Source organism: Mytilus galloprovincialis, chromosome 9, assembly GCF_965363235.1.
Source record: "Mytilus galloprovincialis chromosome 9, xbMytGall1.hap1.1, whole genome shotgun sequence".
NCBI classification, from domain to species: domain Eukaryota; kingdom Metazoa; phylum Mollusca; class Bivalvia; order Mytilida; family Mytilidae; genus Mytilus; species Mytilus galloprovincialis.
This window is the reverse complement of record NC_134846.1, coordinates 1894227-1918324: the sequence shown is the minus strand read 5'-3', so window position 1 is coordinate 1918324 and position 24098 is coordinate 1894227. Positions and strand designations below refer to the sequence as shown.

Below are 24098 nucleotides of genomic sequence, written 5' to 3'. Positions count from 1 at the left end.
TATGTCCCCATTCAAATGCATTGATCGTCCAAAAAAAAGGGGGGTTCCAACCCCCGGAACCCCCCCCCCCCCCCCTCTGGATCCGCGCCTGTCGACAATATGTGTAAGATGCCAATAAATATTTACAATCGCATGTCAATCGACATAAAGAACTGTTTTTTCGTTCAAGTAATAACTATTAGCTAGTAAAGCACACATGTTCACTAAGTAATTGATTACATATGAGTGTAGGAATTTTTTAAAATATTCGTTTTTTATTTCCCGCCTCTATTCTACATGTAAACTAGGACACATTTATGTTTAGAGGCCAGCTGAAGTCCGACTTCGGTTGCGGGTTTTTCTTTCTGTATTGAAGACCCATTGTTGGTCTTCGGCTGGTTTTTTTACTCTTTGATCGGGTTGTTGTCTCTTTGACACATTCTCAATTTTACACTTATGCAAATGTGTACCTACATTGAAGTGTACAATTCAAGGTAAGTATATATATAATCATTGTTGATAGATTCGTAGACTCTTGGTTTGAAACTTTAAGAGGAGTCGATGACAGGAAAAAAATAATTCACTGCATCGCCCGACATGCATCCTCTATCAGCTCCAAAAAAGAAGCACAATCAAAAATTGCTTCAAATTATACTTTGTAAACTTTTAAAGCGTTTTCATGATTGATTGATTATTTGTTAAGTGTTTATCGTCCAGTGGCAAATTTTACATGCATTTACAGAACAAGTCAAAACAGACAATCATAAAACAAATGATAAGTATTAGAAGACAAGACGAAAAGAATGAAAGTCGGGAAATTTGACCTGCCACGAAAATGAAGGTTAGTTGAACTGTGGAAGACTTTTTTTCTCCTGGCACCTCCGCCAATTAAACAAGCCACAATGATAAAGACAAATAAACAATGGAGTATAACACAACCACTCAATCAATCAGTACCAATTCTGGTTTTGTTTTTTAAACAAAAAATAACGGAATGCCATATGACCTTAGTTTTGTTATTTTTTGGGGAAAAGCGCAACATCATCAAACTTTACGTTTAACGATTATTTATCCTAAACAAAATATGAATACTTGGCAATGGCAAATCAATTCATTATTACGATAATAATATCATGTTAAAAAAATATGATTCCAGTTTCAAATTTACACTTGCAGACTTATTATATAGCTTGTTGTTCGGTGTGAGCCCAGGCTCCGTGTTGAAGGCCGTACATTGACCTATAATGGTTTACTTTTATAAATTGTTATTTGGATTGAGAGTTGTCTCATTGGCACACATACCACATCTTCCTATATGTAATTATTCTCAGAAATTGTATTTTTCTTGCAACAAACTAACCATTAATCAGTTGCTGGTATTCCAAACTTTTCATCCTCAATATTCTTGAGCATGATATCCATGTTTCTAGGATCAGTCGACGGATATAATTCTTTCCATATAAATCTTGACGTTCTTTGGTTAGCACGTGTAGGTGGTTCATGTGTGTTTTGCACTTCTGCATCACTGGATGGTTGAATTTCTTGTCTCCTTTGTTCTCTTGCTTTCTTTGCTATGGTAACACCAATACTGACATTTGCTGTTGCACTGTTAAGATCAATATTGACTTTTACTTGTTTAGATACAGCAATGCCTGATCTAGTATTTGTTTGTGAATATGCTGAAAATAAAAGTGATAGTTTAGTATCGACATATTTTAAATTTATAATAACACAAGGCAGTACAGACATATCTTTTTACATTAAATCAAAAGTGCTGACTAAGAAGGTGCGAGAAGAAGACACGGCTCAGAAAAGGAAAACTTTGCTCGAGAAAGGTACCAAAAACTAGCGGAAGGAGAAAAACTAGAAAGGAGTATTTTATATTTTATTGATTGATTGGTTGTTAGTTGCTAAACGTCCAGTGGCAAATATGTCATGCATGTTCAGGACGAGAACAAATTACCATCAATACAATAAGTACGTGTTGTAATTGAGACCTTTAGGGACAAGGTCGGGAAAATTTCAACTGCACTGGAAAACGAGGTTATATTGGATAACGACAGAAATTTGACCTGGCAACAGGTCACCTACGGACTTATCGAAGAGGTGTTGCAAGGGTTCTTAAAGTGCAGATGACGTGACATTCTCTTTGCACGTACGAGCCATCGGATTTAACGTCCCTTTTCTGACCGGACGTGGCTGCGTACTTGATGCATCCTACACAGCTAAACGGATGGCTCACTTAAGCGAGGGTATTACTGCCGGTCAGAAGAAACCTGTAGTGACCATATTTCTACTCCCCAGTCACCCTTGAGGGTGTTTCTGTTTTAAGTTACAAATACCAGCCTTTGGTTTAATGTTGAGCAGACATGTTATATTATAATTTCAACTGTGTATATATACGACTGAATGTTTAACTTGAGCATACTATTTTTTTCGGCAAAGTTCCGGTCACAAGTCCGGATAAAAGAGGAGGGAAGACAATCATGTAGTAGATAGATATATATAACTAAAAATAAATTGGTGTAACTACAATATATGTTTTATTGTCGAAGATGAAACCTATAGTTTTCAAAAAGAAGTTGGCGCAGAAGAAGCATGAACGCAAATAAGTTGTGGCGCATATGAATGTATTTTAGCGCAAACAGTTTGTGGCACAAATGTTTGCATTTTTGGTGAAAAGAGATATCACCCTGTGCCGGACATTTAGGAGTCAGATTACCGCGCTTTTTACGTTATATTTCATTTTAATTTATGCAATGCCTATTGAAATTTTATTAAAGCAATGTTATATTATTTGGGAAAATGAAGGAAGAGATCGATAAATGGTGTATTATAATTCTGTATTTAAAATCTCTATCGGCAAGACAAAATCAAAATACCAAACGAATGGGAAACATAGTTATCAAAGGTACCAGGATTATAATTTAGTACGCCAGACGCACGTTTCGTCTACATAAGACTCATCAGTGACGCTCATATCAAAATATTTATAAAGCCAAACAATTACAAAGTTGAAGAGCATTAAGGATCAACTGTCATATTATATTCCTCATTTGGTACAGACATTTCCTTATGGGCATACGATACAGTTTTAAACATGTATTTACAAGTTGATGAAAATTTGCATATAGGCTATTTTTTACCTCATTAAATCAAATATGTAATAAAAAATATACCTTCATGTGCTTCTTTTTGAGTAAAATGAGTTCAAAATTTTGTATATTTGCTCAAAGTTCAGATTTGTGTCCGTATTTTCTTTTTCAAAAGAAAGACATAACTTTTTTGTTTTAAAAGATAAACACAAAATGGTTTTTGTCAAATAATCGGTAATTTCTGTATGTTATAAGTATCATTAAAAATTATGCAGTTTTTATTCCAAAATTACTCTATATTTATCAAACGTTCATGAATAGAGGGAAAAACGTCATTTTTTGCTGCATGTTTATCAAAATTAAAAAAATTCGCTATTTACAGTTTTATAAAATTTGGGTCACATAATCTCCTTGCAAAATGAAACAAATTGCTGTTTTAATAAATAGGGGTCCATGCACTCGTTTTCAAATTAAATCAGTCTGAATGATAAAAATTAGTCGAAAAATGCATCTTTTCCCGATATGTCAGAGTTTGACGTCGCGAAAATAACATTTTACGTTAGCAACGTCATTACCTTCCCTGTAACTGTATCGTATGCCCTTATGCAGAAATGGTAGATATGACCTGGTTTAATAGCTATATTAACACCTCTTGTGTATGACATTCGCAAAAAAATCCATTATATTTATAACAAAGAGTAAAACAACCCCGTATATTTAAATACAACACAGTTCTCACCTATTTAGGGTCTTAGTAAGCTGTTTTGTCCGACAAACGTGACTTTCAACACCTCAAATGATAAAAATTATCTTTTCGTTGCCTAAATCAGCATCGAAAGGTACCAAAGAGACATTCAAATACATAGGTCGAAAATAAAATGGCAATGCCATGACTAAGAGAAAAAATAAACAGACAAACAGTACACAAAAGACAAAATACAAAACTCCAGATTGAGGGACACGAACCCAATCTTCGTAAATTCATGCATATTATGATACTCGGCGGATGACATATTTACGTTATCAAACGTATTTAAAAAGTGCATCGATATACCAAACTTAACATGAAATAGGTTTCTTTTTAGCTCTCTTATTTGGAATGCCTACATATATATATAATCATATTTTGCTTATAAGGAACTATTTACAGATGGTTAGAAAGATATTTCCAATCACAGGAAATGTTTTAAAATAAATTACACATAATCAATACACATAAAGGCTCTAAATAATGACGACTTCAGTATGTATACTAAAGAAATTTATCCTGTAGAACTTACTTTAAATAAAGCTAATGATAACAATGACCACTGCCCTTTCCTCGATCTTGATATCTATATCATAAATGGGAAGCTTAATACAAAAATTTATGATAAAAGAGATGATTTTTCATTTCCTATTGTTAATTATCCATTTTTAGATGGTGACGTTCCCTTGTCACCATCTTATGGTGTTTATATATCTCAACTTGTACGATTCGCTCGTGTATGTAACAATGTATTAGATTTTAACGAGAGAAATTTATGTATTACTGAAAAATTATTACACCAGGGTTTTCGATATCACAAACTGGTCAAAACATTTACTAAATTTTATCACCGGTATAAGGAAATAATTCGTAAATATAACTCAACATGCAGACATCTTATACGTTCAGGTATTTCACATCCAAAATTTTATGGAAATATTCTTTATAAAGCACAAAAATGTCAGTATTCTCCTCAGAAACTAACAAAACCTTTAAATAGACTTATTAAAAGGGGATATAGTTACGATACTGTTGTCAGGTCATTAAAGATTGCATATTTTGGCTTTAACATTGATTCACTGATAGGGTCTTTGCATCGGAACTAAACACATTTATTTCTAAAAAAAACAGTTGTTGGCATGACACGGGTTATGTTCTTCTCATATATTTTATGATAGTATGATACTAAACCCCTAACGGGAGGGATTGTACCTGATATTCATATGATGAAGACATAATCTTTCAATCAGTTTAATTGAGGTCTGGAGCTGGCATGTCAGTTAACTGCTAGTAGTCTGTTGTTATTTATGTATTATTGTCATTTTATTTATTTTCTTTTGTTACATCTTTTGACATCGGACTCGGACTTCTCTTAAACTGAATTTTAATGTGCGTATTGTTATTCTTTTACTTTTCTACATTGGCTAGAGGTATAGGGGGAGGGTTGAGATCTCATAAACATGTTTAACCCCGCCGCAATTTTGCGCCTGTCCCAAGTCAGGAGCCTCTGGCCTTTGTTAGTCTTGTATGATTTTAAATTTTAGTTTCTTGTGTATAATTCGGAGTTTAGTATGACGACCATTATCACTGTACTATTATGCATATTTTAGGGGCCAACTGAAGGACACCTACGGGTGCGGGAATTCTCGCTACATTGAAGACCCATTGGTTGCCTTCGGCTGTTGTTTGCTCTATGGTCGGATGGTTGTCGCTTTGACATATTCACCATTTCCTTTCTCAATTTTATATACACTGAAAATATGTTATATAATCAAAAATAGACATTAGTTTGTTTATTTTGGTAATTTGGTAATTTAAAAAAAATTAATGCTTATACTAGGTCATTTTACAGGACCGAGTAAATGTATTGCAATTTGTAGTTATTCCCCTTTGTCCATTTTATGTATTATGTTCTGTTTAATTGGTGATTGCTTTACGCCGATTCAGCACAAAAAGGCTATATCGCGGCGATCTACGAGTAGATTATTTATATACTAGAGTACTATAGTATTGACTTATAAAGACAACTTAAGTGCTGTGTTTACACCTTGACCATCAGATGTCCTTTCTTATGAAAATAAGACTTAAATTTCGACCAAAAATCAAGCAAATTTTATTGTTTTTTTAATTATCAAAATGGTAACGGTTTTAAATGTTGATTGATTTGCAGTCCTCAAATGAACGGCTAATACGGTTTCATTCTAGCAGTCCAAGTTCGATTAAAAAAATATGGACTTGCTCTTTTGGGAGATAATTGAAGTTTGTTCATTTTTGGAGTATTTACTTGCTTAATAGGAGCGTTTCCAGATAACTCCTCCTACAGTTTCAATGTTAGGAGGTTTGCACTTTGCTGTCTGTTTGTAAATTTATTGAAGGTGTGTGTAACAAAAATTGGTCATAGTTTATTTATTTCGATGTGAAATTCCAGTTGTCTTTCCTTATTAATTGTGCTTCTATATGTATACAAGTTTCTCCATAGTTGGAGCACCATCTATTACTAAAAACACCCCTAAAATTGGTATAGTCTTGATTTTCACCCCTTCACGTATAATGGACCGTTCCATATGGTAGTATATAAGCCAGCTCAAGACAGAGAAACTTTGTCAGTTTTATGTGGACCATTGAAGAGTGAACTTCTAGGATTAAATATTCCAACTGGTAAGTAGAGTGGCTTTAGTGATTCAAAGGATATAAATTATAGTGTTTGGATTTATATGTGAATATTTCGAATAGTGATTGTGTTATAAAGTGAACTTATATAATAAGTTATTGTACAGTGAAAGTACAAAGTGTATACTTGCTTGTGTTGCAAGTTGTTATATTGTGGAAGTGTTTAAGTGAAAGTGCACTGTGTTTAATCTTACCAGTTTGGAATATATTCATTTTGTTCGGATTCATAGTGATAATTAGTGTGTGAGTTGAGCTGTGTTCATATACATTCCTTGTGCATTGAAGCATTGTGCAAGTGTTATTGTGTCACTGTGTTATAGTGGTTTATTGAATATTCAAAGGTGATATTACAAATTGGTGAATATTGTTAATAGATGTTGTATATATGTGATAATGTGTTTATACGTTTTGTGTGATATAAATTGATGCATGTTGCATAGTAATCCGTTGGTGACATTGTGTAATTAAGTGTCTGATGCATGTTGCATAGTGATATATTAGTGACATTGTGAATACTCAGGCTTAATACATGTTGCAAAGTGATTGCATAGTGACATTGTGTGTATATATTCTATAATAAGGCATTGTGTTTATACAAAGTGAATGAGGAACTTCACCTTGTAATTTAGTTTATGTGCATTGTGTAGCTTATATATTTGACATTGTGAATTCATTTAAGGGTGTGTTAATTGTTTTAAATAGGACAACTTGTTGTGGTGCAAATTTAGGTTGAACACTTGAAATCCTGATTTATTCAGATACGGATCCATTGATCGCCCGGTTACACGTTACAAATTTGGTGGCAAGCGGTGGGATTTCATGTGTCTAAATCGTTAATGTAAATACATATATATGATTGATCCAGTTGTGAATATTTTATAGATAATTGTTATTGTTCTTTTTGTAGTTAAAGTAAAGATAGAGGTACAAGAAGTATTATACAAATTAAAGTTGAAGAAAATTGCATAAGGTGAGTACTGTTCAATAATATAAAATGGCACAAAATCAATTTGATTCAGATATTGGACAGATAAACAATGTTATTGAAAGATTAGAAAGCAGTTTGAAACATAGCTTTATGCATTCAACGCCTAAGAGTGAAAAGATTAAATCTACTATTACGCAAAGTGAAAAAGATTCAGGAGTAGCAAGTGGTGTTGATATGAGTAGTGAGGAGAATGTTTTATCAAGAGATACGGTAGTGTTTAGGACTGAAAAACCGAAAGTACGTTTTGTTGACAGTCTACCGAGTAAAAGTGATAGTTTTTCCGAAAAAGATACTTTGCCTCTGAGTGCAAATAAACAAATTTTAAAAAGTGACAATAGTTGTGCCGAAAAGCGTGAACGTAATGTAAATACTAAAAATGAAATAACAGATATCGACAAACAATGTCGAAATAGTGAACCCCACAATCAAGGTGTTAAGTGCAAACCGGCAACATACGACGGGATAAGTTCATGGATAGACTACAAGTCTCATTTTGATATGGTTGCATTAGTTAATAATTGGACCGAAAACCAGAATGGTCTTTATCTAGCAGTTTCACTTCGAGGCCAAGCGCAAGCAGTATTAGGCGATCTACCCACAGATGTGCGAAGTAATTTTGTGACACTTGTTAATGCACTTGAGGAACGTTTTGCTCCGACTAGTCAAACAGAGCTGTACAGAGTTCAGTTTCGTGAACGGAAACAAAAGGCATCTGAAACTTTGCCTGAAATGGGACAAGCAGTAAGGAGACTCTCTAACCTTGCATACCCAACAGCTCCGCGTGAAGTGCGCGAAACATTAGCAAAAGATCAATTTATTGATGGATTGTTTGATTCAGAAATGCGATTAAAAATAAAGCAATCACGGCCCATTAATTTAGATGAAGCTATTCGCTTAGCAGTAGAATTAGAAGCCTTTAACCAGGCTGAAAGTAGCAATAGGGTGAATCGTGGTCATTTGCGGTCTACAAATCAAAGTGAAAACATTGATTCTACTGATATCAATTCTCGAGCACACACGGGTGCTATGGAAAAAATAGAGATGTCGATGAAAACAATGGAGGGAATGATAAAAACCTTGCAAAGTGAATTAGAAAAAATGAAAATTTCAGGTAACAGTTTTGACAATAAGAGATGGGTAACAAACAATAAACGAAATAAAGGGTGTTTCAATTGTGGTAAACTAGGACACTTTCAAGCGGAATGTCGAAGTCCATCGCGAAGGGATACAACAAGAAGACTATATACAAACAGAGGTCAAAATCATAATGCTAAATCAAGGGTCTCAATCATTGAAGACGCCGGTATGTATGTTGATACAATTTTAAACAAACGATCTTGTAAATTTCTTGTTGATACAGGAGCAACGTTGTCTATTGTATCCTTCAAACTTTATGAAAGTTTGCCAAAGCATTGTAAGGTCGAACTTTATGAAACATCCCAAAACATAACATCAGCCAATGGTGGACTTTTGACATTGTACGGTAAAGGATATTTTAGTATTCAAATTGGAAAGGAGACATTTAAGTTTGAAGCACTTGTAGCGGATATCAAAGCCGAAGGAATACTTGGACTAGATTTTCTTAAGGCAAACAAATGCGTATTGGACGTTGTGTCTGAAAGGCTTTTTCTAGGAGAATCTGAGATACAATTAATATTTGAGGGACCCTTAGGTTGCTATCGGGTTGTGTCATCAGAAACAGTTAGTATTCCCCCATCTTCAGAAGTTGTGGTAAACGGAAAGGTATGTTTTCCTGGGGGATATAATCTGAATAGTTTTGAGGGTGTTATTGAACCATCGGAAAACAGTGCGAAAAACGATGGGCCCTTGATAGCTAGAACTTTAGTAAAAGTTAATGAATGTGTTCCTGTTAGGTTACTGAATATGAAGCAAGACTCGCAGGTTGTGTACCAGGGTTCAACAATTGGACAAGTACATAAGATTGAATCTGTTTGTGAAAACACCCATTCGGATTTAAAAAACAAGCAATCATTTGAACTTCGCTCGGATCTGAAGGCTTTATATGAGAAGGCTTGTGAAAATTTAGACGAACAACAAAGTGATCAGTTAAAAGTACTTATCAGCAAATATGAAGGTTTATTTGCTGAATCTGATAAGGAGTTAGGCCACACTAATCTTGTAAAACATAGAATCAATACTGGGAATGCACAACCAGTTAAAGAACCTCCTAGGCGCGCTCCAGTGCATTTACGACAGGAAGTGGATAAGAACATTGATGATATGCTAAAAAAAGGAGTTATTGAACCATCTAATAGTCCTTGGGCATCAGGTGTTGTTTTAGTAAAGAAAAAGGACGGATCTTATCGCTTCTGTGTTGATTATCGGAGATTGAATAAAGTAACGGTAAAAGATGCATATCCTCTCCCTCGTATTGACGATTCCCTGGAACAACTTGCCGGCAGTGCCTGGTTCTCCACGCTGGACTTATGTTCAGGCTACTGGCAAGTGGAAATGCACCCTGATGATAGTTACAAAACAGCTTTCACTACAAGACGAGGCTTGTTTCAATTCAAAGTTATGCCCTTTGGTCTATGCTGTGCACCCAGTACATTTGAAAGATTGATGGAAACAGTTCTTGCAGGGTTGCAATGGGACATTTGTTTAGTTTACTTAGACGATGTAATTGTAGCTGGAAAAACATTTAACGACATGTTAGTTAATCTTGATCGAGTATTTGAAAGGCTAGGTTCAGCTGGTCTTAAGCTTAAAGCAAAGAAATGTTCTTTGTGTGCAAAAGAGGTATTATTTTTGGGACATGTAATATCAGAAAAGGGGATCGCCACAGATCCCTCAAAAATTGACGTTGTGAAAAACTGGCCAATCCCAAGCAATGTGACTGAAATACGTTCGTTTTTGGGACTATGCAGTTATTATAGACGGTATATACAAAACTTTGCAAGTATAGCCCGATGCTTACACGTTCTTACAGAAAAAGGAAAGCCCTATATATGGAGTGTTAAATGCCAGGAATCTTTTGACATTTTGAAAAACCACCTGATAAAAGCCCCGATTCTGGCACATCCTGAATTCACAAAGGATTTCATTTTAGATACAGACGCCAGTAATGAATCAATTGGTGCCATTTTATCACAACTTAATGATCAAGGATCTGAAGTTGTGATAGGTTATGCTAGCCGAACCTTAAGCAAGGCTGAAAGACGTTACTGTGTAACAAGAAAAGAACTCCTAGCAGTTGTAAACTTTGTAAAACATTATAAACACTATCTTTACGGGAGGAGATTCGTAGTTAGGACCGATCATGGCTCCTTACGCTGGCTTATGCAGTTCAAAAATCCAGAGGGTCAGTTAGCTCGCTGGTTAGAAGTCCTTAGTGAGTATGAAATACAAATAGTACATCGTCCAGGTGTTCAACATAGAAATGCCGATGCTCTAAGTCGAATACCCTGTAAACAGTGTGGTTATTTTTCCAACTGGGACGAAACACATGAGAAAACGGAAGCAAGTGTCTGCGTTTTAACGGACACCTCAGACGAATATAAGGAGGATCAATCCCATCTCGAAGAATTACAAAACAATGACAAAGATCTGCTTTACATAAAGAATTGTTTACGAAATCAAAGACGTCCCATGTTTAGTGAAGTATCGGGTAAGGGTTTTGTTGTTCGAAGCTTGTGGTCTCAGTGGGAGAATCTGCAACTAGAAGACGAAATTCTAATCCGGAATTATGAGAGTGAAAAAGAGAAAAATCGACGACAAGTAGTTCTACCGTTTACAGAACGAAGAAATGTTCTTCAGCGATGTCATGATGATAAAACATCAGGACATTTGGGTACAAGAAAAACATTAGAAAAAATACGACTTACATTTTACTGGCCTGGATTACAATCAGATGTAAGATTGTACATCAGGGGTTGTGACTTTTGCTCTAGAAAGAAACGACCAATTCCAACAAAAAGGGCACCAATGGGAATAGTTCAAAGCAGTTTCCCAATGGAGAGAATAGCGACAGACATACTTGGGGAATTACCAGAAACAAAGAATGGAAACAAGTATATCCTCGTTGTGTCAGACTATTTCTCAAAATGGACAGAGAGTTTTCCGATGCCAAATATGGAGGCTGAAACGGTAGTAAAACTGATAGTTGAAGAAGTAATAACAAGGTTTGGAATGCCAGCATACATTCATTCCGATCAGGGACGACAGTACGAGAGCAACTTGTTTCATGAAATGTGCAGAGTTTTAAACATAAAGAAAACAAGAACAACCCCATATCACCCCCAATCAGACGGGATGGTAGAGAAATTCAATGGAACACTTGCGAAAATGTTGAGTGCATATGTGAACGACAATCATGATGACTGGGACGAATATCTACCTTATGTCATGATGGCATATCGCAGTGCAGAACATGAGACAACAGGTTATACGCCGAACTACTTGATGTTTGGTAGAGAAGTTTCAACTCCACTTGACATTATGTACGAGATGCCACAGGCACAAAAAGAAATACCAACCAATAAGTGGGCTTGGAAAATGAAAGAAAGGATGGAAAGTGCTCATTCAATAGTACGAAGGAATACAGAGACAGCAATGCGTAGACAAAAGAGATATCACGACTTAAAGCTGTCATGGCAAAAGTTTGAAAAGGATGACGAAGTGTACGTTTATTTTCCTGTGAGAAAAAGTGGACGATCACCGAAGTTTACTTCATTTTGGAGAGGTCCATATAAGATAATAGATCAGTGTACAGAAGTTACATACAGAGTCAACTGTGCTTATAGAGGAAAGGAGCAGGTTATTCATGTTGATAGAATCCGCAAGAAGAATATGCAAAGGCTCCGAGACGAGGCAATAGAAAGTGAGAACGGTCGGGAACGAGAAACAGTTAACGATGTGTGTAGTACGGAAGGTTGGGGAAACATGCAAAATGAAGAAGAGATTGTGACAAGTGACTTAGGAACAAAGTGTTTGGAAGAAAGTAGTCATGAGCCTGAAAAGAGAAGGCGTTGTAAACCTGTATGGATGAAAGATTACTGTGTTGATTAGGCGTTCATATGTATCATAAGTGTATATATGTATATATATAAAAAAATTAGTTTTCATGATGTCCATAAAATTGTGTATATAGTTGGTATTGTTTTATAGTTTATTCTAAAGATTAATAGTGTGTTCTTATTGCTGTATTTTCAGAAGGACATCATGCCAAATACCAAGAAAACACCAAAGAAGGTGGTGTTTACACCAGCCTTGGAAGAAAAGTTTCAATGCCCATTCTGCCCAATTGAATTTGGAAATAGAGAAGACCGAAACCGCCATTTGATTGAATGTACCGATTCACGGCTGTTCTGTGAATTGTGTTCTTACAACACAAACAAGAGAGCCAATCTCACAAGGCACTTTAAAAAGATTCATTGTAGTACAGATACTAAGGATGATTCTGAGGACACTGACAGTGAGATTGTCTCTGAAGATAAAAGTAAAGATGAAAACAACAACAATAAACCTGTATGTGAAAGTGAGCCTTCAACTCAAACAATGGACACACATGAAACAAAAATAACTACAGAACCAGAAGAAGGGGAAAATTTTGAAGATACTGAAAAGTTGGACAACTCAAAGAGTCTGTTTACAGATTATGACGATATCTCCAGTGATGAGGATGATGATGATCTAGAACTTGTTGATAAACCAAGTGAACTTATTGTTAGTCAGCCAAAGAAGCCTGTAGACGAAATAGATGACAGTGTGAACATGGGAAGAATTTTCAGGAAGAAAACAGATCCCATGCCTATAATTGCACCAAAGAAAAGGAAAACAACTACAGTACAGGATCTAAAAACAAAACTTATCAGGACAATGCCTGGTATAACCAGTATTAATACAGCGACTCTGGGATCGGATAAAATACCTCACAGATGTCAGTGTACTTGTAATCTAGATGATATAAAGACTTTTATCACAACTTAATGATCAAGGATCTGAAGTTGTGATAGGTTATGCTAGCCGAACCTTAAGCAAGGCTGAAAGACGTTACTGTGTAACAAGAAAAGAACTCCTAGCAGTTGTAAACTTTGTAAAACATTATAAACACTATCTTTACGGGAGGAGATTCGTAGTTAGGACCGATCATGGCTCCTTACGCTGGCTTATGCAGTTCAAAAATCCAGAGGGTCAGTTAGCTCGCTGGTTAGAAGTCCTTAGTGAGTATGAAATACAAATAGTACATCGTCCAGGTGTTCAACATAGAAATGCCGATGCTCTAAGTCGAATACCCTGTAAACAGTGTGGTTATTTTTCCAACTGGGACGAAACACATGAGAAAACGGAAGCAAGTGTCTGCGTTTTAACGGACACCTCAGACGAATATAAGGAGGATCAATCCCATCTCGAAGAATTACAAAACAATGACAAAGATCTGCTTTACATAAAGAATTGTTTACGAAATCAAAGACGTCCCATGTTTAGTGAAGTATCGGGTAAGGGTTTTGTTGTTCGATATCTCCAGTGATGAGGATGATGATGATCTAGAACTTGTTGATAAACCAAGTGAACTTATTGTTAGTCAGCCAAAGAAGCCTGTAGACGAAATAGATGACAGTGTGAACATGGGAAGAATTTTCAGGAAGAAAACAGATCCCATGCCTATAATTGCACCAAAGAAAAGGAAAACAACTACAGTACAGGATCTAAAAACAAAACTTATCAGGACAATGCCTGGTATAACCAGTATTAATACAGCGACTCTGGGATCGGATAAAATACCTCACAGATGTCAGTGTACTTGTAATCTAGATGATATAAAGACTGTATACGTCAAGACAATTACAAAGTATCTGAAAGATGGCAAACAAGTGAAAGTTGTTGAAAAGAAGGTTCCTAAGTAAATAGCGAAGAATTTGTTATATCATGATTTCAAAGTTTAATTTGACTTTGATTATTATATGATTGTGTTGCTACATTGTGTTTATTTTTATTCAGTCAAAAGAAATGACTGAAATAAATCATACAATACTGCCATGTTTTTTTTGTGTTTTTTGTGTTTTTATTATTGAAAGTCCGTCGGATGGGGACGTTAAATCCGAGGCCCCATGTACAGGCACATGTCACGCCCTGTGCATGTAAAAGACCCCTCCTGCAGATTTCGTTAAGAGTAGGCTCCTTGGGGCCGCTGCAGAGGCAAAATTTGTTAGGGACCTTTTAAATTTTCTTTGGCAGTGACACTCAAAATTACAGATGTTAATAGGAAAGATGTTATTGTTGGAAACAGGGATATTTTGAAGTAAGTTTTAAAAAGTTTTAATCGGACAAAAAGGAGAAATATACTGTGAATAGTGTTTGTTCATAAGAAGAAAGTTCAATATGTTTGATATGGCTGACAGGAATTAGGACATATGTAGACTTTGTTTCTACGGGTTGTGCCTTGTGATGTCATCAGTTAAGACCTGATGGACAAAAGGGTAGCCTGACGTTGTGGTCAGAAGATATGTCCAATGGAAATAGTGACTGCACTATGGTAAGAGTTTGGGTATGAAAAATGACCAATTTGATAGATGTTTTATCAGCATGTCAGATGTATTCAAGGAGTCATGCGAGGACGCATGATTTTTGAGGCGTGGGTAGTGTAACAAAAATTGGTCATAGTTTATTTATTTCGATGTGAAATTCCAGTTGTCTTTCCTTATTAATTGTGCTTCTATATGTATACAAGTTTCTCCATAGTTGGAGCACCATCTATTACTAAAAACACCCCTAAAATTGGTATAGTCTTGATTTTCACCCCTTCACGTATAATGGACCGTTCCATATGGTAGTATATAAGCCAGCTCAAGACAGAGAAACTTTGTCAGTTTTATGTGGACCATTGAAGAGTGAACTTCTAGGATTAAATATTCCAACTGGTAAGTAGAGTGGCTTTAGTGATTCAAAGGATATAAATTATAGTGTTTGGATTTATATGTGAATATTTCGAATAGTGATTGTGTTATAAAGTGAACTTATATAATAAGTTATTGTACAGTGAAAGTACAAAGTGTATACTTGCTTGTGTTGCAAGTTGTTATATTGTGGAAGTGTTTAAGTGAAAGTGCACTGTGTTTAATCTTACCAGTTTGGAATATATTCATTTTGTTCGGATTCATAGTGATAATTAGTGTGTGAGTTGAGCTGTGTTCATATACATTCCTTGTGCATTGAAGCATTGTGCAAGTGTTATTGTGTCACTGTGTTATAGTGGTTTATTGAATATTCAAAGGTGATATTACAAATTGGTGAATATTGTTAATAGATGTTGTATATATGTGATAATGTGTTTATACGTTTTGTGTGATATAAATTGATGCATGTTGCATAGTAATCCGTTGGTGACATTGTGTAATTAAGTGTCTGATGCATGTTGCATAGTGATATATTAGTGACATTGTGAATACTCAGGCTTAATACATGTTGCAAAGTGATTGCATAGTGACATTGTGTGTATATATTCTATAATAAGGCATTGTGTTTATACAAAGTGAATGAGGAACTTCACCTTGTAATTTAGTTTATGTGCATTGTGTAGCTTATATATTTGACATTGTGAATTCATTTAAGGGTGTGTTAATTGTTTTAAATAGGACAACTTGTTGTGGTGCAAATTTAGGTTGAACACTTGAAATCCTGATTTATTCAGATACGGATCCATTGATCGCCCGGTTACACGTTACAGTGTGCATGTGGTCGAGGTTTAGATTTTTATTAATATTTGCATACTAAGTACATGTAGTTTGCCATTTTTGGGGTATAAGCGGTTAAATGTTATAGTTATTTCAAAATAACACTTTGCATCTGCGGGTGAATCCATTGTGTCTCCCAGACACAATAAAATCTCAAAGAAAGTCCTACATTGACTTTGTTATAATACAGTGACTTCAGAGCAGAGTGGGGGGGGCATCATTGATCTAGTTATCAGATTGAGTTTTCAATTATAAAAATAGTCAAATATTTGCATTGAAGTTTCAGATCCGAGAGAAGATATTCATGAAAATTGTCCGAAATCACTAAAGACATATTATGGTCATATGCATGTTCTCTATGCTTTTAGAAATGAAATGAAAATATTTTTCCACTATTCCTGGATAGTTCCGTTAGAATTTGGTAAGATTTTCCTTTTATTGAGGCGAAATTATGATTTGACACAGGAACTTTATGCAGCCATGTTTTCCATCTAAACAAGATTTATTTAAAGTGTGAAATATTTGAACAAGGTCTCCACATCATTCGACCTCGAAAGTTTCAAAATATTTCTCTTGGTTTTCTCTTTAGCTGCTGAGAGAAATATTTAAAAACAAAAAAAACAAAAAAAAACAATGGGAAAATCAGAATCATTTTATGACGAATTAGGGAATGCTGGCAAGTTTGATGTTTCGGCTTTCAAACTTTTGTATCTGGGCATCACTAGTAAATCTTGTGTGTATACAATGCACTTCTGGCGTATTAAAATTTTCAACTTGTTGCCTTTTGTTGGTTGTTGTTCGTGTATTTCTTTGTCAATTGAATTCTCCAATTTATTTATATTGTAGTCCTGTAGTGTTGAGTTGTCATCTTAATGTTATATTATACATGGCTATAAAAGGGGAGGTTTGGCATGCCACAAAACCAGGTTCAACCCGCCATTTTTTTCTTTAAAAATGTCCTGTACCAAGTCAGGAATATTGCCATTGTTTGTTATAGTTCGTTTCTGTATGTGTTACATTTTAACGTTGCGTCGTTTGTTTTCTCTTATTTTTTAGTGTAAATTCACATTGCGATAAGACGTGTCACGGTACTTGTCTATCCCAAATTCATGATGTTATATTTGTTATTCTCTGTGTGTGTTACATTGTAGTGTTGTGTCGTTGTTCTCCTCTTATATTTAATGCGTTTCTCTCAGTTTTAGTTTGTTACCCCGATTTTGTTTTTTGTCCATGGATTAATGAGTTTGAACATCGGTATACTACTGTTGCCTTTATTGATCACTGATTAAACGACAACGCCAGCACACGACTGAGTTCGACCACTTTTATTAGCATCCAACTTTTAATTACTCCTTTTCGTTGCAATCAGTGGAGCAATATAATTTTCATGACAGTTGTCGTTTTACATGTGTTCTAGAATATATTTTCATTTTCTTTAAAAAAAAATAAGGTTATTCGGATGATTATATTACAGGACAAGCGCAATAATGGAAAAGGACAGAGGAGCATATGCCCGTAAACGCAAGGATTCGGGGAGGGTTGTGGTGAATCTGTGTGCCGCTGTACTATTCTCGGTCAAATTCAGTCTTCAAAAATAGTTGTAAACACTCAGGGTCGGACGAGTTTTAGCGTTGAAGTCGAATAGAATGCCATAAAATACATGATTGATTGCTTTGCTGAACATCGAGTGGCAATTATTTTACTTATTATATAATTAAATACAAGACGTTTAAATCATTAACACTGGTTACACAAGGTGTGTTCTGTCGTGGAGGTAGACAGTGACGAAGGGAGGGAAACTTGCCGGTATAAGTATAAAAGTAAACAAAAGATGATACCCACACTGATCTCCGTTTTGTTTTGTTTTTTCTTGGATGCAAAAATTAGCAAGGTATTTTAAATTGATTGATAAACAGTACACATGCTTTTTTCTAATTTTTTCAATACTAGTATCAATAAAATCTTTGGCTCAAGTTTTCTCTAAAACATAAAAATTCATATAAAAACAGATAAAGATTAGAATGAGAAAATAAAAAACTTACCCATCTATTCTCAATGAAATCGATTTATAACTTCCGAGAATTTATTTTTTTTTCTGTTTTTTTTTGTCATGCGAATTAACAGCAAGTATTACCAAAAATCACTTCTATCTTGTGATTCTCTTAATTTATCTTCAAATTGATATTTCATTTGGAAAACACCTAATAGGGGATCTTCTCAAAATAATAACTGTAAGTGTAATGTGTTGCTTATTAATATTTGTAAAGAGCCAAGTTGGTATATTTAAATCGTTTACATCTGTTTCTTTATGCTATATATATATACAAGTTTATTGAAGGTGCATAATTTAAGATTTATGATTTTCACCTAAGTAATAGTATGAAGCTACGATATATTTGTAAAACCTTTAGATTAAAGACAGTCGACGGTGATAGATGCACATACATGTGGATAGGTTATTTTTGTGCATAATCGAAAATCAAGTCGAAAAAATATCTACAGATAGGCAAATTATTATCTTTTTAAAAGCATCAATTTGCTTCAATGCGGACCACGGCGACAGTGTGTTTTGGAATGATCTTGGAAATCCTTACCGCACATACCGAAGTCAGGTTAATTTTTTCAAACCATAAATCGTACTTTTACTTCGAATATTCAGTCCAATTTAAAGTAAGATCAAAAGTCTAACTTAATACCACAACGTTATGTTTAAAACACAGGAACATTGAGTATATAATAGTTTAGCCTGTAAGTTTGTGTCTAGTTTGAGATTGTCCCCAAAACTAAAAATAAGTTTTCTGGATGGACAATATTTTTAGTTGCAGTGTATCGAATATCTTTTGGATAAGAGCCAGAAATTTCTATTTTTAGTTGCAGTGTATCGAATGTCTTTTGGATAAGAGCCAGAAATTCCTATTTTTAGTTGCATTGTATCGAATGTCTTTTGGATAACAGCCAGAAATTCCTATTTTTAGTTGCAGGGTATCGAATGTCTTTTGGATAACAGCCAGAAATTCCTATTTTTAGTTGCAGTGTATCGAATGTCTTTTGGATAAGAGCCAGAAATTTCTATTTTTAGTTGCATTGTATCGAATGTCTTTTGGATAACAGCCAGAAATTCCTATTTTTAGTTGCATTGTATCGAATGTCTTTTGGATAACAGCCAGAAATTCCTATTTTTAGTTGCAGGGTATCGAATGTCTTTTGGATAACAGCCAGAAATTCCTATTTTTAGTTGCATTGTATCGAACGTTTTTTGGATAACAGCCAGAAATTCCTATTTTTAGTTGCAGGGTATCGAATGTCTTTTGGATAACAGCCAGAAATTCCTATTTTTAGTTGCAGTGTATCGAATGTCTTTTGGATAACAGCCAGAAATTCCTATTTTTAGTTGCATTGTATCGAATGTCTTTTGGATAACAGCCAGAAATTCCTATTTATAGTTGCATTGTATCGAATGTCTTTTGGATAACAGCCAGAAATTCCTATTTTTAGTTGCAGGGTATCGAATGTCTTTTGGATAACAGCCAGAAATTCCTATTTTTAGTTGCAGTGTATCGAATGTCTTTTGGATAACAGCCAGAAATTCCTATTTTTAGTTGCATTGTATCGAATGTCTTTTGGATAACAGCCAGAAATTCCTATTTTTAGTTGCATTGTATCGAATGTCTTTTGGATAACAGCCAGAAATTTCTATTTTTAGTTGCATTGTATCGAATGTCTTTTGGATAACAGCCAGAAATTCCTATTTTTAGTTGCATTGTATCGAATGTCTTTTGGATAACAGCCAGAAATTCCTATTTTTAGTTGCATTGTATCGAATGTCTTTTGGATAAGAGCCAGAAATTTCTATTTTTAGTTGCATTGTATCGAATGTCTTTTGGATAACAGCCAGAAATTCCTATTTTTAGTTGCAGGGTATCGAATGTCTTTTGGATAAGAGCCAGAAATTCCTTTTATTGACAGATGAACATGACCTTGCAAAAAATCAACTTAAATTTAAATCTTTATCTAGAGTCGGTGGATAAATGTATAACATACACATATATAGAGGTATTTAAAAAGATACAGCACATAGTTACACATTTTACACAAACATAAGACATAACAGGTGGGTTGGGTTTAGATCGAGTTCGTTTTTCTCTATAAAGGATAATATGTCCTGCTCTTCATTTGCTATATGGCAAAAAACAAAATGGTACACAGCAAAATGTAGTAGAAAGCAAATAAAGATCGGGAAATATATGTCCATATAGAGACCGACAAGTTCGGTATTATTGAACTGTGTTGGTGTACCTCACGGGGGGTTGGGGGGAGGGGGCGTTTAATTCCTATTATTGGGTATACGGGGATGTGCCTAAACTATGGGTCATAATTTTGCGAGATTTTATATAGAAATGACCCTCCTTTTTAATGACATCCTATATTAAAATGCATTTACTTTTTTGGATTCGAGCGTCACTGATGAGTCTTTTGTAGACCGTCGAAACGCGCGTATGGCGTATATACAAAATTTAGTCTTGGCATCTATGAGGAGTTTATTTACAACCACTTGGTCGATGCCACTGCTGTTGGAGATTTATTTCCCCGAGGGTATCACAAGCCCAGTAGTCAGCACTTTTTGTGCTGACATGAATTATCATTGATATTGTTATATTTATGAATTAAATCTATGATGAGGATATTTACGATGAGTTTATTTACGTTTGATAACTATATATTGATTTGGGGTATGATCTACATATCATAAATAAATATGCTATTGCGAATCTTACATTATTAATGGTCAATTATTATATTAAATTAAATCAATTCATTTGAAAGTTCACCTTTCAAATAAGTTCCCAAATGAATCCTGGAAATATATAAATATAGGTCATTCTTTCCTAAATATTTATATTAACTATAGGTACTGAATTTCAGTGAATGTTATATTAAAATGGGTACGTTTGTTTAGGCAAAAATGGCGCCCTTCTACCAAAAAAATATCGAAGTTAACCCCCCCAGCCTTTTCCGTGCTGTACCTAATATATTCAAAAATATACCTGCTGGTTTTTGAAAGGTTCGATTTGTTTTTCAATTTTATTAAAGAATTATTGTTATTATCATGTACATAAATTTAATGTAATCATTCAATTCAACTTTGGGCACTGTGATTAACAATACAATACGCAGTGGTTTTCTGGATTTACCTTCACCAAGAACACCCAAAGCCGATATTTGACATTCCAGGATGTATGAGAACAGAAACAGTTATTTATTACCAAAAAAGGACCTAAAAATATAGCCAGTTCGATCGAAGATCAACTTTGCCTCAAGGAGTTGAAACCTTATATTTTCTAGTAATTTCAAAATTTATTAATTGGTAATTTTGAAAAAGGTTTGTTAAAAATCATGGCAGTAACGAAGTACTATCTACTCAGTGAACTGATGATTCCCTCAGGGACTGGTAGTCCACTTGCAGAAGTATCGACCCTGTGCTGTAAAATAGGAAGACAACACGTTATAAATGTCATATGCCTCTGACGCGCCTTTCTGGATTTATCTTAACTTACTTATCCTAGACTGATTAAATGAGATATTATTATGTGCATAATTATGCGGAAGACATCAAAATTCAATTAGTACATTTGAGGTCTGGAGCTGGCATGTCAGAAACTGCTGGTAGGCCTTTTTTAATTTATGTATCATTGTCATTTTGTTTCTAAAGCTTCTTTTGTTAGCTATTCTGACATCGGACTCGAACTTCTTTTGAACTGATATTTACTGTGTGTATTGCTGTGTGTTTATTTATGCTAGATTAGCTAGGGTTGAGATATTACTCAGAATGTTTAACCCGGCTGCATTTTTGCGCCTATCCCTAGTCAGGACCGGGCTCCTTGCTTTTGCTAGGCTTGTGTGTTTTTTTTAAATTTTAGTGCAGGACTAAACTTAAAATCTAATATTTATAACGAATATTTGTTAAAGTATTCGGCGTTTTGTATTTGCGCCGATCTGCATTTCATTTGCGCTGATTTTTGTTTTCATTTCCGTCGATTTTTTACAGGTAAATTACGGGTTAATTGCAGGTGAATAGATATAAGAAGATGTGGTATGAGTGCAAATGAGACAACTCTTCATCCAAGTCATGTTATTTTTCATTTATCATTATAGACCTCTTCCGTTAGCCAGTTGTACAATATATGGAATTTCACATACTTTAAAATCAAGAAGTAAAAACCTTAGATATATATAAAAGCACTCTGGTTTAAACTAAAATGACAAATTGAAAATCTATTTCATAGATTTCTTTTAACTTGTACTAAAGTTATAGTGCGAAAACCAAATGTCTTCGGACGACGACGACGACGACGCCAACGTCATACCAATATACGAACAAAAAAATCAATTTTTGCGGTCGTATAATAAAAATTAATTCAAACCTATGTTTATAACCAGATTTTACCACTATATCTTCACGGTATAATGGTACAAGTCCAAGTATTAAATTACCTGGAAATCCAATTAGGAGCAAATATAAAATCGGCGCAAATGAAAAAATGAAATGAAATCGGCGCAAATGAAAAAATGAAATGAAATCGGCGCAAATGAAAGAATGAAAATTTTCAAAATCGGCGCAAATGTCATACGCCCAAAGTATTATCTGAGAAAATAGGTCTTAATTTTCATTTTTAATTAAAGTCATATGAAACGAGTGACTAGTGAAAAATAATGTTTATCCAATTCTTGAACCATCATAAACTTATTCTTCTGTGCACGATTTTATCATTTTTTTACGGAAATATATCATATAATCGTCAATTTTTTTTCTCTCTGCCTTTGCTAGGCTTGTGTGTTTTTTTTAAATTTTAGTGCAGGACTAAACTTAAAATCTAATATTTATAACGAATATTTGTTAAAGTATTCGGCGTTTTGTATTTGCGCTGATCTGCATTTCATTTGCGCTGATTTTTGTTTTCATTTCCGCTGATTTTTTACAGGTAAATTACGGGTTAATTACAGGTGAATAGATATAAGAAGATGTGGTATGGGTGCAAATGAGACAACTCTTCATCCAATTCATGTTATTTTTCATTTATCATTATAGACCTCTTCCGTTAGCCAGTTGTACAATATATGGAATTTCACATACTTTAAAATCAAGAAGTAAAAACCTTAGATATATATAAAAGCACTCTGGTTTAAACTAAAATGACAAATTGAAAATCTATTTCATAGATTTCTTTTAACTTGTACTAAAGTTATAGTGCGAAAACCAAATGTCTTCGGACGACGACGACGACGACGCCAACGTCATACCAATATACGAACAAAAAAATCAATTTTTGCGGTCTTATAATAAAAATTAATTCAAACCTATGTTTATAACCAGATTTTACCACTATATCTTCACGGTATAATAGTACAAGTCCAAGTATTAAATTACCTGGAAATCCAATTAGGAGCAAATATAAAATCGGCGAAAATGAAAAAATGAAATGAAATCGGCGCAAATGAAAGAATGAAAATTTTCAAAATCGGCGCAAATGTCATACGCCCAAAGTATTATCTGAGAAAATAGGTCTTAATTTTCATTTTTAATTAAAGTCATATGAAACGAGTGACTAGTGAAAAATAATGTTTATCCAATTCTTGAACCATCATAAACTTATTCTTCTGTGCACGATTTTATCATTTTTTACGGAAATATATCATATAATCGTCAATTTTTTTTCTCTCTGTCTGTTATGATTTAACAAATATGGCAGCTCATTAAATGCCGTGTTTTAACTCCGAAGTTTTCCGATTGCCACCTTATAGTAAACAATAAACAAAATGAATGGATACTGAGCACGTGTTTAACATGTACAATCATTTATTAGTTTATTTCAGTGACATATCCATGCGTATTGCGTATTGCGATAACCGGATTCTTACGAGGAGGT

At 34.5% G+C, this 24098-nt stretch overlaps 1 protein-coding gene across 1 annotated transcript; it reads left to right on the top strand.

The window, feature by feature from the left end:
* Positions 1 to 7397: 7397 nt before the first annotated feature.
* Positions 7398 to 13429, top strand: LOC143046456 (uncharacterized). The gene is made up of 2 exons (XM_076219617.1): positions 7398 to 7462; positions 12653 to 13429. Exon 2 carries the CDS (start codon positions 12662 to 12664, stop codon positions 13427 to 13429), a length of 768 nt encoding a protein of 255 aa, XP_076075732.1. The 5' UTR covers positions 7398 to 7462; positions 12653 to 12661.
* The last annotated feature ends 10669 nt before the right edge of the window (positions 13430 to 24098 follow it).

Excerpts from the sequence above, each read along its gene's own strand:
- LOC143046456 (XM_076219617.1), top strand. The coding sequence starts at position 12,662 with ATGCCAAATACCAAGAAAACACCAAAGAAGGTGGTGTTTACACCAGCC.